At 34.5% G+C, this 14,185-nt stretch overlaps 1 protein-coding gene across 1 annotated transcript in view; it reads right to left on the reverse strand.

Moving 5' to 3' along the window:
- The window catches only part of LOC133521762 (ATP-binding cassette sub-family C member 4-like), a 73,337-nt gene extending 61,384 nt beyond the window's left edge, over positions 1-11,953 (reverse strand). The window contains exon 1 of the mRNA XM_061856833.1: positions 11,486-11,953. Within this exon, the coding sequence (XP_061712817.1) occupies positions 11,486-11,709 (224 nt within the window). The 5' untranslated portion in view covers positions 11,710-11,953. The remainder of the gene's footprint in view (positions 1-11,485) is intronic.
- Positions 11,954-14,185: the final 2,232 nt, after the last annotated feature.

The raw sequence follows: 14,185 nt of genomic DNA on the forward strand, positions 1-14,185 counted from the left end.
ATCAACTACCCTAGAGAAATGGACACTGCATATCTGATGTAACTTGAATTCATGCTTGACATATGGAATCGCGCGTGACAAGTAAATCATGCTAAGCGGTCAGTTAGAACGACGACGACATAGCATACTATTTAATAGATAGTTAGAGGAACACTATTAATGTAAAGGGTCAGCTTATTAATAAGTCTCCGACTTTTATAGCTTCCACGATGTATTGGTACATTAATCACGTGATTGATACAGTATTTATGGTTTACTGCGGGAGCTGGTAAATTGCACCTCTTCCGAAGCAATAGATTTTTAATTGGGCGTGGTGGAAAATGGGTATTTCTGTAATCTCTGCAATTAGTGTAAAAATAGCAACAAACTAATTTTATTCATCCAATTCTGCCCATTCTAAAGTAATTAATACCTATTTAGTTACTCGTATTAGTCTTGTAACATACTAAATTGATTATCTGCACAATTTTTGTGGCACTTTCGTGAGTTTTTTTTTTCATCCATTTCCAATGCGCAAGTAGGTATCTGAAATACAGTAATTTTGTATAGAAAACGCGTCGTTAGTTAATAAGAGTTTTTCTTAGTTAAAAGTTTTAACTTAAAACTAGTTTTCCGTTTCGCCTCAGTGAAACCACGCTTTTTCACTAGTTTTTCGTAAGGCCTCAGTGACAACTAATTTCCACTAATTATTCAAATTTAATTTTAACAAAAACTATTGGTGACTAGAGAAAAGGACGCGTTTTCACTAGTTTTCACGGTGTTCTGCCAGAGTCAAAAGATAGGTGCACGACGAGCGAAGCGAGGAGTAGCGTGTTAGGTTAACAATAATAAATTAACTGATCAACTAATAAATTAAAAATAGCAATAATAATAATACATTTATGGCAAGGCGAATAATCGATACTATCGATTCATCGAAATAAAATCTAAAGATCGATTAATCGGAGGTTTTAGTACAATCTTTTAGCAGATGTTCGCTATCGATTCGATAATTGATTATTTGAAACTAAAAACCTAAGTTTAGCTCAAGAAAATTAACCCGAATATGGGCAATCGGGGGGAAAAAATCGTGTAGTTTTGTAAATTGGTATAATTGGTATAATACCTTGGGGTCTCCAGATGAACATACTAAAAGTTCTCGAGGGTGGGGGTTGTGCTGAGGGTGTAGATAGATTAAAGGAACATTTTATCAGAATTTAGCTCATATCTCGAATATATCTTCGAATAGCATTATAATTACTTCAGACAAAAGTTTTAACATAAAATTTCCTACAAATTTGGTTAAGATGTTTATTTTCACTCTACGATCAATACTTTAGGAGCTGGGTGTTTAAGTTAACAAAGAAATAAAAAATAGACGATTCATGAAAACGTCGGTTTTTCGTAATTGTTTATCATAACTAAAACTTTTAGTTTAAAATAAGCAAGCTAGTTACCTACTGAACAAACATAACAAAAAAAACTAGCCAAGAGCAAGTCGAGCCATTCTCAGAATATGATTCCATAGTCACAAAAACAGCTAGATCGATCAGGTTTGCTATAATTTTCCTTGAAAGTCTTTACTTTTAAGATTTTTTTTTATTTCTTTTAGAGCGATAATTTCCTAAAATATTACGTTTATCACAAAATGGTTGTGGGCTTATGTTCCTACGGGCCACTTACATTACATTATCTCACTAACCCGGGGTTAACCGGATAAACCTTCACCCTGTGTCAAATTGCACCGGTAACCAATTTAACCGGTTAACCCCGGGTTAGTGATTGGTGCAAGTAGCCCTAAGTGATATTTAATTAAGTAACGGCCACTTGCACCAATCACTAATAAGTCGTATTAATACAAGTTAATTAAACAAAAGAGCTGCGTAGTAGGTAGTTGTCGTCAGGCCCTCATCCTCGACCTCGGGTCGGTGGTAAACCGGGGTTTTCTTATCAAACGAGGTCGGCACCAGGTTCTTAAAAGTGATGTAGGTATTTTCATTAACAAATTTATAAGTTCATTAAGCAACACGTTCCAAATTAAGAACAGATATTGTGAAGCGTTAAGAAAACATTACATTAATATGTTTTTTATTAGAGATTAAAATGTTTCTTGAGTGATTCATGAAATGAAACGTGATACGTTCGCGTGATATGTTAGTTATTAAAATTTTAGGCGTATGAGCACAGTGTCTACTTATCTATACTATACCTACTTATAAATTGATTTTGTGGGTAGTTAATAAGTTGTAGATTTAAAATGCGTTCTCCATAGTCTTAGGCAATTCTACTAAGTGACGAGTTTACCTACATATTTTTGCTTGAATGATTTTTACTTAACTTGATTTATTTGGATTTTTTTTTAGCTTCTTGTATAACGGAAAATTTTCTAAAATTGTGAAAGGGTGCAAATAGTGCAAAGTATTTATAAGGTCATTTATTATAAATTATTGACATTCCTATTCTTATCCAGCAATTTATTTTTATTCTATTGAAATTACTACATCTTTATACATTAGACCACGAAGATGATGTTAAGATTAATTATCTCATGATAAATAAATATTCGGTACTTTTGAGAGGTACCTGATATTGGGTTTATATTGACTTGCAAGTGAGTGTCAGGATGGCGGTTGGACCTCACCGAATTGCAACGAAATATTTATAAACATATTGTAACATCTGTGTACCTCAGTGTAGCTTTAGTAGAAACCAGCGTACATTTCCCTGAACCGAGCTTTTTCAAAAAAAAATCCACCCGCCATTCTGCCGTCAGGATGACGGATGGACCTATTAAATGTTGTATTATACCGCACTAAAAGTAGGTATGCACCGTAAGCCGGGTTATATTGGCCCTGGAGGGTAACTTTAGTTTTTGGGATTTAGAATTCTATACAGGTTTAATTATTGCATGTTGGATGGAAATTATAGCATATTGTCGTGAGGTTGGCCATACCTACTGAATGAATAATCACCATTCAGTAGATATGGCCCATTGGTTAAGAGGAGGGGGGAGGGATAGGTACATTTACTTACAAAAAGCGTAACCGTGTTTTCATAGAAAAGCGGCCCTTCCACGAAATCCTTACGGATTTTTTTTTGATTAAAAGCCCTCATGACAAGTATTATTTTCACGTCAGCAGCTGGAACAAGGGTAATTTGCTGCTTAAAAACAGTGAGCAAAATCGCATTTTGCTCACTGAGTGAGACAAAATAACATTCAAGTGACCTTCATATTCGAATGTCATTTCAACGTGCGGGGCCTAATACAAGTTCGAAGTATTTGGATTCTATTGTCTTTGTCCCTTTCACGTCATTTCAAAAAGAAAGAGACAAAAAAGTGCATACGTAATTCAACGATATATAGACCCCCGAAATAAGTCAGACCGCATCGGTCCAAGACACCCTACGAGTCTTCATTCGTAATAATTAATTAATGAAATAAAAGTTTAAAATTTAATAAAAATACCATATTTTACGTATTTTATTGTACAATCAAAACAATATACTTATACTTTACGCAATTGTTACGCAGTAAATAATTCTACTCAACGACTTTTAACGGTCTCTACTATAGTTGACAAATAGTAGTATCCGCAATTCGGACCGTATCTTACAAAGTTTTTTTTAACAAAAAAAAGTTGACGATTGAAGTGTCAATAATTGATGTTCGTTAATTCATTATTTTCGTATCATTTTATTGAAATTTCTTTCGTTTTGTTTTATTGCGGTAATTAAAGTTAATTGTTAGAATACCTTCAGAAAACATGAGTGAAATAGTGATGAAGACGGATTACATTTTTTCAGGTTGTATTTTTTGATGGCTGACTGACGTGAAAAATTTTGTGTACTACACGAGATCAAAGTTATTTACATCTCGTGCGCTTTTGAGTCCCTTACTACGCTCAAGATTCTAAATTAGAGTCACTCGCTACGCTCGTGAATCTATTATAGAATCTTTCGCTTGCACGGGACTCAAAACAAGCACTCGAAGAAATATCAAACTTTGCTCTCTTGTTGTACAAATAACTATTCCTGTAAGTATCAGCTTCCTATCTCTGTTATTTTCTGATTCTTTAAATAATATTTTATTTATCTTTAAAACATCTTGGATAAATATAGGAATTAAAACTTCAGTATTTTTTTTTCTTGCTTTCTAGAAGAGCGACACATTAATCCAAGATTTTTTAAATAAACATAAAATATTATTTAAAGAATATATGAGTATTTATGTAGAGATTACCGTACCAAAAGTTTAAGTCAATCGCATTAGCCAGTTTTTTTTATTATTTATAAAAAGTTTACAAAGATCACATCTCAGAAAATAAAAGAGATAGGAAGCTGAAACTTACAAGAAATAATACTTGTCATGGGGGCTCTTAATAAAAAAATACTGTAAACATTTCGTGGAAGGACTGCTTTTCTATGAAAACACGGCTACGCTATTTTATTCTCTCTGGCAGTTGCCAGCCATCCCCTAACGAGGCCCTAGAGTTCATGAAACATGTTATGAATTATTCAAGTTTTTATACATTCAATGCATTTATCCGGTAGTCTCTTTGACTAAATATGTAAGTATTGTGTATAACTATACACTTAGTTTAATGTTAAGAAATTTTAGTAGATACTTGCTCAACATTCTGTCTGACCGGACCTACGAGTGTGTAGTAATTTTAAAGCCTATAGACAAATCTGTCGCTAAGCTCGCTAGGTCCAATAAAAAGGCCAGGCCAGTTCAAAGACTAGTTCCAGCTAATGAGCCACCTATAAATAGCTCATCGCTTGGAAGATATAAAAATTTATAGTATAAAAACAAGCCTCTCGGGGTAAATGTACCCTGCGCTGGCAAACTGCTGCTCAGCAATTGATGGTCGTATGTCCGGTACTTTTCAGCAATACATCTGACTATTAGGCTTCTGGGAACTGTACGTAGAACCGTAGATAGGTCTCATAAATAGACGCGGGATAAGGCGATTCGATCCAGTTTTTTGCCCACTTCTCGATGTGCGCATTGTGTTTAGAATAATACATTATTTATAAGACAAGTCATTATGCTTCATGACACATAGTGGTAATGTTATCGTATCGGAGAATTAAATGCATGTACCTACAACACGAAATACTAATAAAATGTTTGAGTTCATAAATGTACTTGAAGACACCTAGGAATACGTTAGCTCGTATAAAACAGCAATAACGTTTTAAAGCATAATTTTCTCGACAGTTTCGAATTGGAAATTATTTTAAATATGTAGGACCTTTTAATTTATATATGTACTAGACGTAATGTTTTTGCTAATGTAAATCCAATTACCAATCAGAACGTTCAGAACTCAAACAGCATTGGATTTATGAGTTGTAACAAAAAATGTGTACCTCTATTCATAAATTTATAGATTTTTACAGTACATATGGGGCTACTTTATAGCACTAGTGCGAGAAGTAGCATATTACGTTACTGTGTCGAACATTTAAAGGGCCATATGTACTGTAAAACGTTGTACGATACATGTGCGAATAGGTAATTCGCAACTCGTGTCGATTTAAAACACTCCCTTCGGTCGTGTTTTAATTTATCGCCACTCGTTTCGAATTTCCTATTTTTCGCACTTGTATCGTAATGTACTATTTGAGTTGGATAGGTATATAAAACCAATCTAAAACCAACCAAGTGATGAGAGACTTACCTACTTGCGTTCTGAGGGTTACGTAGGCTGGTGTCTAGCTCGAGATAGGTTGCAGACTCTGCAGTGCAGAGGTTAAGTGTAGGTTAACAGCTCACACTCTTCGGGTACGGAACCCAGACTAGCCAGGTAATGTAAACTTGAATTTTAGAGAATTCATAGATTATTCGTAGCTCACGTAGATATCTCTCACTTTTCCACTTAGTTGAACGCGAAAAGGAACGCACATACGATGGGATCGGGATCACCTTGTTTTATTAAATAGCATAAATTATCAGTAGCTGCGGTACGATGCGAATATTAACATTGATGAGCGGCAAAATTAATAAGTACCCATTAGGTACAATCAGTGAGCTCTTATTTAGAATGACTTTCGGGTTAAGTATAGAAAGATACTTTGAGTATCGACGCGACGGCGACACGCCGTAAAGAGTTAAGTAAAGATTAAGCAACAATATAAATGGTCTAAGATCCCAGAGCCGCCAGACCTTAGTTATTTTCTCATTAATAAAATGTATGGAATAATGTAGTGTTAGTTGTACTTTTAATGTCTGCATACTTGTTATATAGGTCCGAAGGCCATTTGTCCGGTACAAGGTGCTAAAGGTAGGTAAAAATGATACTAGCTTAATAATAATAATAGATTTTAATTTATGTTTTAGAAAATATTGTTAAAAATTGATAATCAACATTGCCAGATCATTTGTGCCGGTGGTAACATTTACCAGACGCTTTGAAGCTGCCAAAAACATATTGTAACTTTACTCATATTCTCGTCTCCTTAGGGGTCGAGTTTTTCAAAATCGCTTCTTATATCTCGTATACATTATAAACGTAGACTGATGTGCAAAATTCAACTTTCTAGCTTTTGTATTTTCGGCTAACTATCACCATTGTACTCATATTCATAGCGAAACTTTATGTGGGTTTCGTCCCTCCAATTGGTCTGGCTGCTTACAAAAAGTTTTGTATCATATATAAAAATCAAGAGTGAGAATATAAGTTACAATATTTTTTTGTCAGCTTTAAAGCGTCTGGTAAACGTTACCGCCGGCGGAAATTGTCTGGCAATGTAGATTAGCAATTTTTAACAATATTTTCTAAAATACATTAAAATCAGCCATGAGAATTTAAGAAAAATCAGTGTTTTTTACCATTCGGGCCAATATAGCAAGTAAGCAGACATTAAAAGTACATACTAACACTACATTATCCCATACATTTTATTGATTAGAAAATAAGTAAGATCTGGCGGCTCTGGGGTCTTACTTTAAAAATAGCTATCGTAAATGTGGCTACTTGGCTCCCCACTGGGTAATTATACTCCAACAGTCAAAATATCATAACCTTATTAAGTGTTACAATATGATAGGTATGGTTCTACTTTAAATCGGCATATATATCAACATACCTATAAGCATATACAGGTGATATTGTTATCTTTGACCATACGCAGAGGGGTGGTCAACTTTTGCTATGGGGCCAACTCGGAAATCGGAAAAAAAATCTGCCATCTCATTCATATTGTTGAGTTACTTTAGCCACGTAAAATTAAGCCGAATGGGCAATCAGGGGAAATAATTTGTGTGGTTTTATAAATTGGTACAGTTATACATTGTGGTGTCCAGATGAACATATTAAAAGTCCTCGAGGGTGGGGATTGCGCTGAGGATGTAGGTACCTTTTTCGATTTTTGGTCATATCTTGAATATACTGAATATTATAATTAATTCGAACAAAAGGTTCTACATTAAATTTCCTACAAAATTGGTCAAGTTATTTTTACTCTTCGATCAATACTTTAGGAGCTACAGGATGTTTATGTTAACAAAGAGATATAAAATATACGATAATAATACCTGTCACATAATATGTAATATCTCGTCTGTAAAATTTTAACAAATTATAATTATGTCAGTTCCCATGATTGACTATTTATAAAAACCACTTTTTACACCCATAGTTGCATCCGTTACCATTTAAGCTGATTATATGTGGCTGAACCAAATTGTTTTCTCTTTAGGTGCTTAGCAAATAAACAATGACAATGACTTAGAGAAAATGAAGCTGATATTGCAATCCATTAGCCAGGGCGTATTAATAGCCCCGACAGAATGGCCGGAGTCGGACACGTGCTCGTTTAATCGTATTTTGGGTGAGTTATATAAATTCAATTAATAAACAATTAAATATCTTTGACAATGCTAGCGAGAATAGAATATTTATATATACCTCTACGTACCTACCAATACCAAAACCAAGTTCAAATAATTACTATTTTACTGGATTAGGATAAAACCAAAAGTAATGTATCCTTTTAAATTATTTGCTGGATTTTCAGTAATAATGTTAAGCGGTATTCAAAAAGTTGTAAATAATATGTATAGAAACTTTTGTTAGGTATTCAAATATGTCCAAATACGTAAGTTATTACATGAATTTCACAGGATGAAGGAGCCTTGTTTAAGGTGAGGTGGGCCGAGGCCGATATGCCAATGTCACTAGTTTAAGTTCCGAACCAGTGGCATTGCTATATGATTAGGTAGCGCCATTATACATTTCAACTCGAATAAAATTTTTGCATTGGTAAGTATCGGCTTTAAGAAACGTATTGCGTTACGCTTCTTAGGTATATGACTCTGGCTCGATTTATCAGACTAGCCTGCACCTGAATCTTCCTCTCCTTTACTCCCTGTTTTATTTCCCCGATCTAAGCAATATTGATTAATGTAATACGCTCATTAGAATGTGCCAAAGGCTAGGACAAGATCAAGTTTACATTTACCGTAGCTAAGACATTTACTTCGTGTGCGTTCGCTGTAATTTGGTTAGGTTCTTGTGACAGCTTTCATTACAAAGTGTTAATCACCATGCCAATATTTGGGAATGTTTGGGGTTGGAGAAACAAAGTTCAGTAAGAAAATTCAGAATCTCGAGGGACTTAATTTAATTGAAGAGTTAGTATTGCGACTATTCATACAAAATATGTAGATGAAAAAGTATCACATAAGTGACGAGTTAAAAATAATCTTTAATAGAAATAACTGACTTCATAAAACAGTTTGAAACGCCATTTTAATTACAACCATAGTGCATCACAATTACAATTAGCCCTCACAGGTATTTTGGTCTTTATGAGCAATTTATTTTATCAAATAGCACTGTTTAAATGTAAATGCTTAGTTTTTGATAAAATTGTAAAAAAAACAATATCTATAAGTTTGCTTATAAGATTTGCGGAGTTCCCTGAATCATCAGAACTCAACTTTGACAAAAATGTTGCTTAGAAACCTATCTTGCTGAACAGACTTAATGCCCTGTAGGTTCGTGTTCTTCTCTCACTCTCACTGAGCGTAAGCGTGAGCGAGATGGATGTGCATGCCCGGGACCGCGGTCATCATGTTTTTGAATTTTAATTTGTTGTATGTTATAACAAAAGAAAGCAATTTATATCTCAATGTTTTATAGTTTTAGCTTATGTGCATAAATTGGTACAAATTTTTAAAATGCGTTTTAAACTTATGATCATGTTTTTTTTCTATTGAGCGAAAATCAAAATGTTCGAATCCATGATGTCATTGGAGAAAATCCCCGAAATTGATTATTTAATTTTTGTAAAACCGTATTATGTAGTGTAACGATTTTTCAAAAAGTCCGCTCTCTGAACCTACGGCACCTTAATGAAGAAGACATGTCGCCAACATGAAATACGTGTCGTTCTGGCCAACATCAGCAGTTCTACTTCATAAAATATCACTATTTTATATAAATGCTTGATTAGTTGATGAAAATATACAAGGCACTATATATAAGATTTGACGATTTCCCTAGTTTATTCATGAACCCCATCATCAGAACTAGATTTAGACAAAAATGGGACCTATCTAAAAGTATACTTTCTATAAGTAAACTGAGGTAACAAACATAAAAAAACCAACAACCGAATTGAGAAACTCCTCATTTTGGAAATTTGAAGTCGGTTAAAAGTTGAGAATAATCTACATAGTTTCCGCATAATCAGGAGATGGCCGTTTCGTGATCAACTGATCTCTTTGCTTGTCACGACTAATTTACTTTGTCCAAACAATTCTTGTAGTGTCGATGACAATGTTATAACCAAGTGTTTTGTTTTATTGTATTTTCTTAGTAACAAGGCGAAATATGTTTCTTCATTGTGCTTTCAATAAATGGATCAATGACCTGCAAAAACAAGTTATGTTTATCATGTACCACTTATAAGAATGTAGGTACTTACTTTCTTTGTACATAGTTAAGTAAGCACACTTGATTAGAACCTTATTCCAGTGTTCATTCATTAAAAACATTTTTGACTTAACTTTTAATCATTCATGTAGGTATGTTATGTATTTAATGTAGTTAATAATTTGTGGATTATTCACGGATGTTATCGATCCATAACAGCAGACATAACATACATATATTTGGTTATATTTGCCAGGCACTATTTCATCAAAACTTTGAACATTTTGATGAATGCTATGTACGTAAATTAAGAGCACGAGTGGAACTGCAAAACTAAATCCTAAAAAATAATTTGATGGAATATGAGATAAGTATGACTTCAAAACGTACTTACACAATGCATAAATAAGTATTCATGTGTACTCGTAATAACAGCCAAGCTCTGCTTATCAATTCAGTAAGCTCTTCAAATATTAGGACCATAAATATAGAATAGTTGTGTACTTGTTTAACTACTCGAGATATTAAAAAAAATACGTCATATTTTTTATGTAATATGGTGCAATTCTTTTCAAGCTAATGTATGTCCTAGGAGGCCCTGGGGTACCGGACCTTTGGGAGGCGTATGTGAGGCCGAAGTCAATATCGCATAGGCCCTATACGAGTAAGACAAGTTTGATGTCATGTGAAATATTTAGTTATTTTATTTAATAAAAATTACGACTGAAATAGTAAATGAACAAGGCATTTGCATTATAAAATATACAAATACATATTGATAGAAAAATCTAATATATTTTATAGAGTTAACATATTTTAAGAGCGACACATGAGCCTCTTCAGCATATTACACAAAAATCATATGAAATATTAAAAGCAGTAGCAAGCGCATTCTATGGAGTTATTGGTGACATCGAGACTTGCAACAATACTAGCTTGTACTAGATTTCATTCTGTCGAGTACAAATAAACCGATCACAAAGGAAGTTAGCAACTTGTCGAATAGAATATATCATTAGACATGAGGTATTCGTATAACAGAACGATGTTTTGATCGGGTATATCGTAAAAGTAGCCTTGGCCTTGTTTCATTATAAAGTGTGTTTAACATTAGTATACCATCAAAGACCAGCCAGTGTCAAGCGGCATCATCACCGTCGAACCTTCTACAATGGATATTAACGAAACTGCATATCGTCTATGGATTATAAATATTTAAGCTTATAAGGAAAGTACTGGAACTGTAAACCTTTTATTCAATTTCGCAATAATTTCGATATCAACATTAAATAATGGATTATATAGGTATATACCCGAGAATTAATTTAAAATGTGAATCAGGTAGAGTGCCTGTAAAGAATGTAGGAAGTATGTGGGTACAAAAAATACCTGCCTTTATAACATTTAATGTTGTGCATTTGACCCTGACCGATGAAACAAAGCCGAGTTGCATTACACATGCACGCAGTTAAAGAAGGTTTCTTTTTTATATTTTTTCGCACATCACCTCGTAAAGGTAAAGGTCAGTTTGTAAACTCTTGTTTACATATTCAGTTTACATTTTCCACTTAATGTTCTGGTAGGGCACGGGCAAGAAAAGTAGTCTTGGGTTGGGTACTTACTTCTCTAGGCGGTCGCCCAGCTTGTCGGAGAGGTGGTTGTCTTTGGGCTTGGTCAAGTCGGCGTCGTACAGGTCCCGCTTGTAGCCCCTCCAGAAGGTCGGCATCATCCACACGAACCACGCTCGAGATAAGAAGTTTGCCCGTACATAGTTATTGCTTTTCTTTTCACGATTCTTTGGCGGCACTTTCTTGGGATCGTTTGCGTCTTTGTTGCTACTGACCATTTTGTATGTTTATTATATTAATAACCAAACGAAAAATAAATGGAGCTAAATGATAGAATCAATAAATCTATTAGTCCGCGTAATGTCGTTAACGCAATATCAATACGAAATAAAAGCCAACATTTTTGTCGGGAAAATAGTTTGTCACGGCGCGGCGTTGGCGCTGTGGCCGAGGTGCGCGTGCGCGGAGCGCTTGAGCAGCAATCAACACGGAGCGAGCGCTGACCTCCCTTCTACTGGCTGGCGCGCGTCGCGGGCAGGTTTATATGAAGCGGAGCGTCTGCAGCGGCGCGCGGCACGGCACCGCCATAGGCACAATTCTTGGTTCCTTCGAGATCGGTCTCTATCGTCTGATAGAGCTTAAGGTGCTCTATCATGTCAATAACAAGTACCGTGGATCACGGTGGCGCCACAAGTGACCTATCAGACAGCTCGCTACCTTCATTAAACTAGATATAAGCTAAAGCCCATTAAATATATTGAAAAACACACTTTCCTGCCATTCGATCAACCAGGGATACCTAGAGTCCTGATTTAATTCAAAGAACTTCCAAGTTCACAAAACTCACCGTTGGAGGATAAAATTGATTTTCCAGGAAAAACCGAAAAGGGCTCTGCTTACAATGGCTACAATGGCAAAGAGACGAATACTTATGAATGTTATTATGATATATATACAGTCCGCTGCCGAGATAGATGACACCCCTGCAAAGAAATTTGTTTTCAGAAGGGGTCAACTATCTCTGTAGCTGATTGTACACAGTAGTACAAATATCTAAAGGTACCAGCCCGTCACGTGGGTTATTTGAAAAACGAAAGGAAGAGTTGAAGTCAGAATATTACGCAACATAGTAAAGTTTTTACACAATCCGAAATATGATGACTATATCACTGATTAGTAGGTATGCTAACATACTTAAAACTTAAAAACCGAAAATTTTATATGACAAAAGATTTGATTTAATTTATTTAGTGATTTCGCAAGAAAATCTATCATAATTTCATAATTACTCAAAATTTCTACATTTACGGGTCAGTAGGTATGAAATTTTTTATTTTTAAACCAGCAGCCGTCCCATGAGTCAAGTTTAAGATACGCTATAAGATATATACTCTCATCTGTTATTTATTAGTGATAAGAAATATTGACATTGATACATTGCAAATTGTTTGTCTAGTTAAATTGCGTACGTACAGTACAGTATAAATAGGTATTCATTTTTTTATTCTACTTCCCTCATTTGTTATTTAAATAAATCGTACACTAGTTAAGAGTATAATATCTGGGAAACCGAGCTTTGCTCGGAAAACATATAAAAACTCAGAAATGCGAGTTTTCCCTGAGATGAGACCTAGCTAGATCTATTTTTCGCCCCCGAAAACATCCATATAGAAAATTTCATCGAAATCGTTAAAGCCGTTTCCGAGATCCCCGAAATATATATATATATATATTGCTCGTTTAAAGGTATAAGAGAATATACCCAACATAATTGAAGTAAGGGTTGCCTGCTTTCCTCTCTGCCCAACTGTGGGGTTGCCAGGTATAAATAGGTGAGTAAGAGGTGTTAATATCCCCTCATCTGTTATTTAATCGTATATCGTATCAAATGATAGCTTATTTTATTCTTAATTTAACTGCAATTGGCCTTATTAAAAAGTTGGTCCATTTCATGGTTGTCAAAATTAACCGATTTTAAAATTAACATCTAAAATTTAGGCGGCAGCCTGATTAATTGATTGAAATCGATGTGATTGATTGCGATTTAATTATTATAAGTGGTGGTAGCTTTTAAAAAAATGTATGATATCTGTTTTTTGCTCCTAATTTTCACAATAATAAAAAAAAATCGAAAAAAAAAATCAATCGCAAGCTATGCCCCTTAGCTATGGTTAATATACCACAATTTATGTATAAAAATATAAATATACATATAATGTCAATGTCTAAGGAAAAGCGGCCGTCTCCATTCCTCTTAACAACGAGTATGACAAAGATGAAATGAATGGAATGCGAAAATCAATAAAAAAATAACAGATTTCTTTGTAGGTATAGAAATCAATTTATAAGTATTTTTGTGCTCCTTATGTATGAGTACAACCTATCTATAGTTATATATATCATTGATACAGGCTAAAATATGTATTCGTGCAGATACAGCAATAAGAGCTTTGCCGTCGTCAACGTCCTTATAGCATTGACTCGAGACTTGCCTTCACCTAAACCGTGAGTTCTTTTACTAGGGAGTCATATTGTCTTTGCACTAAACTTGTTTATGGCCGCTAGATAAGTGTATATGTAGGTATGTCTTGCTTAGATACTAACTGCCAATGTCTGCTACGGAACCTCAAAGCAAAGTTACATTTAACTGAGTAAGATGTGTATAACATATTATACACATAAGCACAAAATAAATAATAAGACAATTTCATGCTTCGAATTTGTCAGGTAAACGAGGTTAGTCCATCGAGTTCA

Source organism: Cydia pomonella, chromosome 1 (genome assembly GCF_033807575.1).
Source record: "Cydia pomonella isolate Wapato2018A chromosome 1, ilCydPomo1, whole genome shotgun sequence".
NCBI lineage: Eukaryota > Metazoa > Arthropoda > Insecta > Lepidoptera > Tortricidae > Cydia > Cydia pomonella.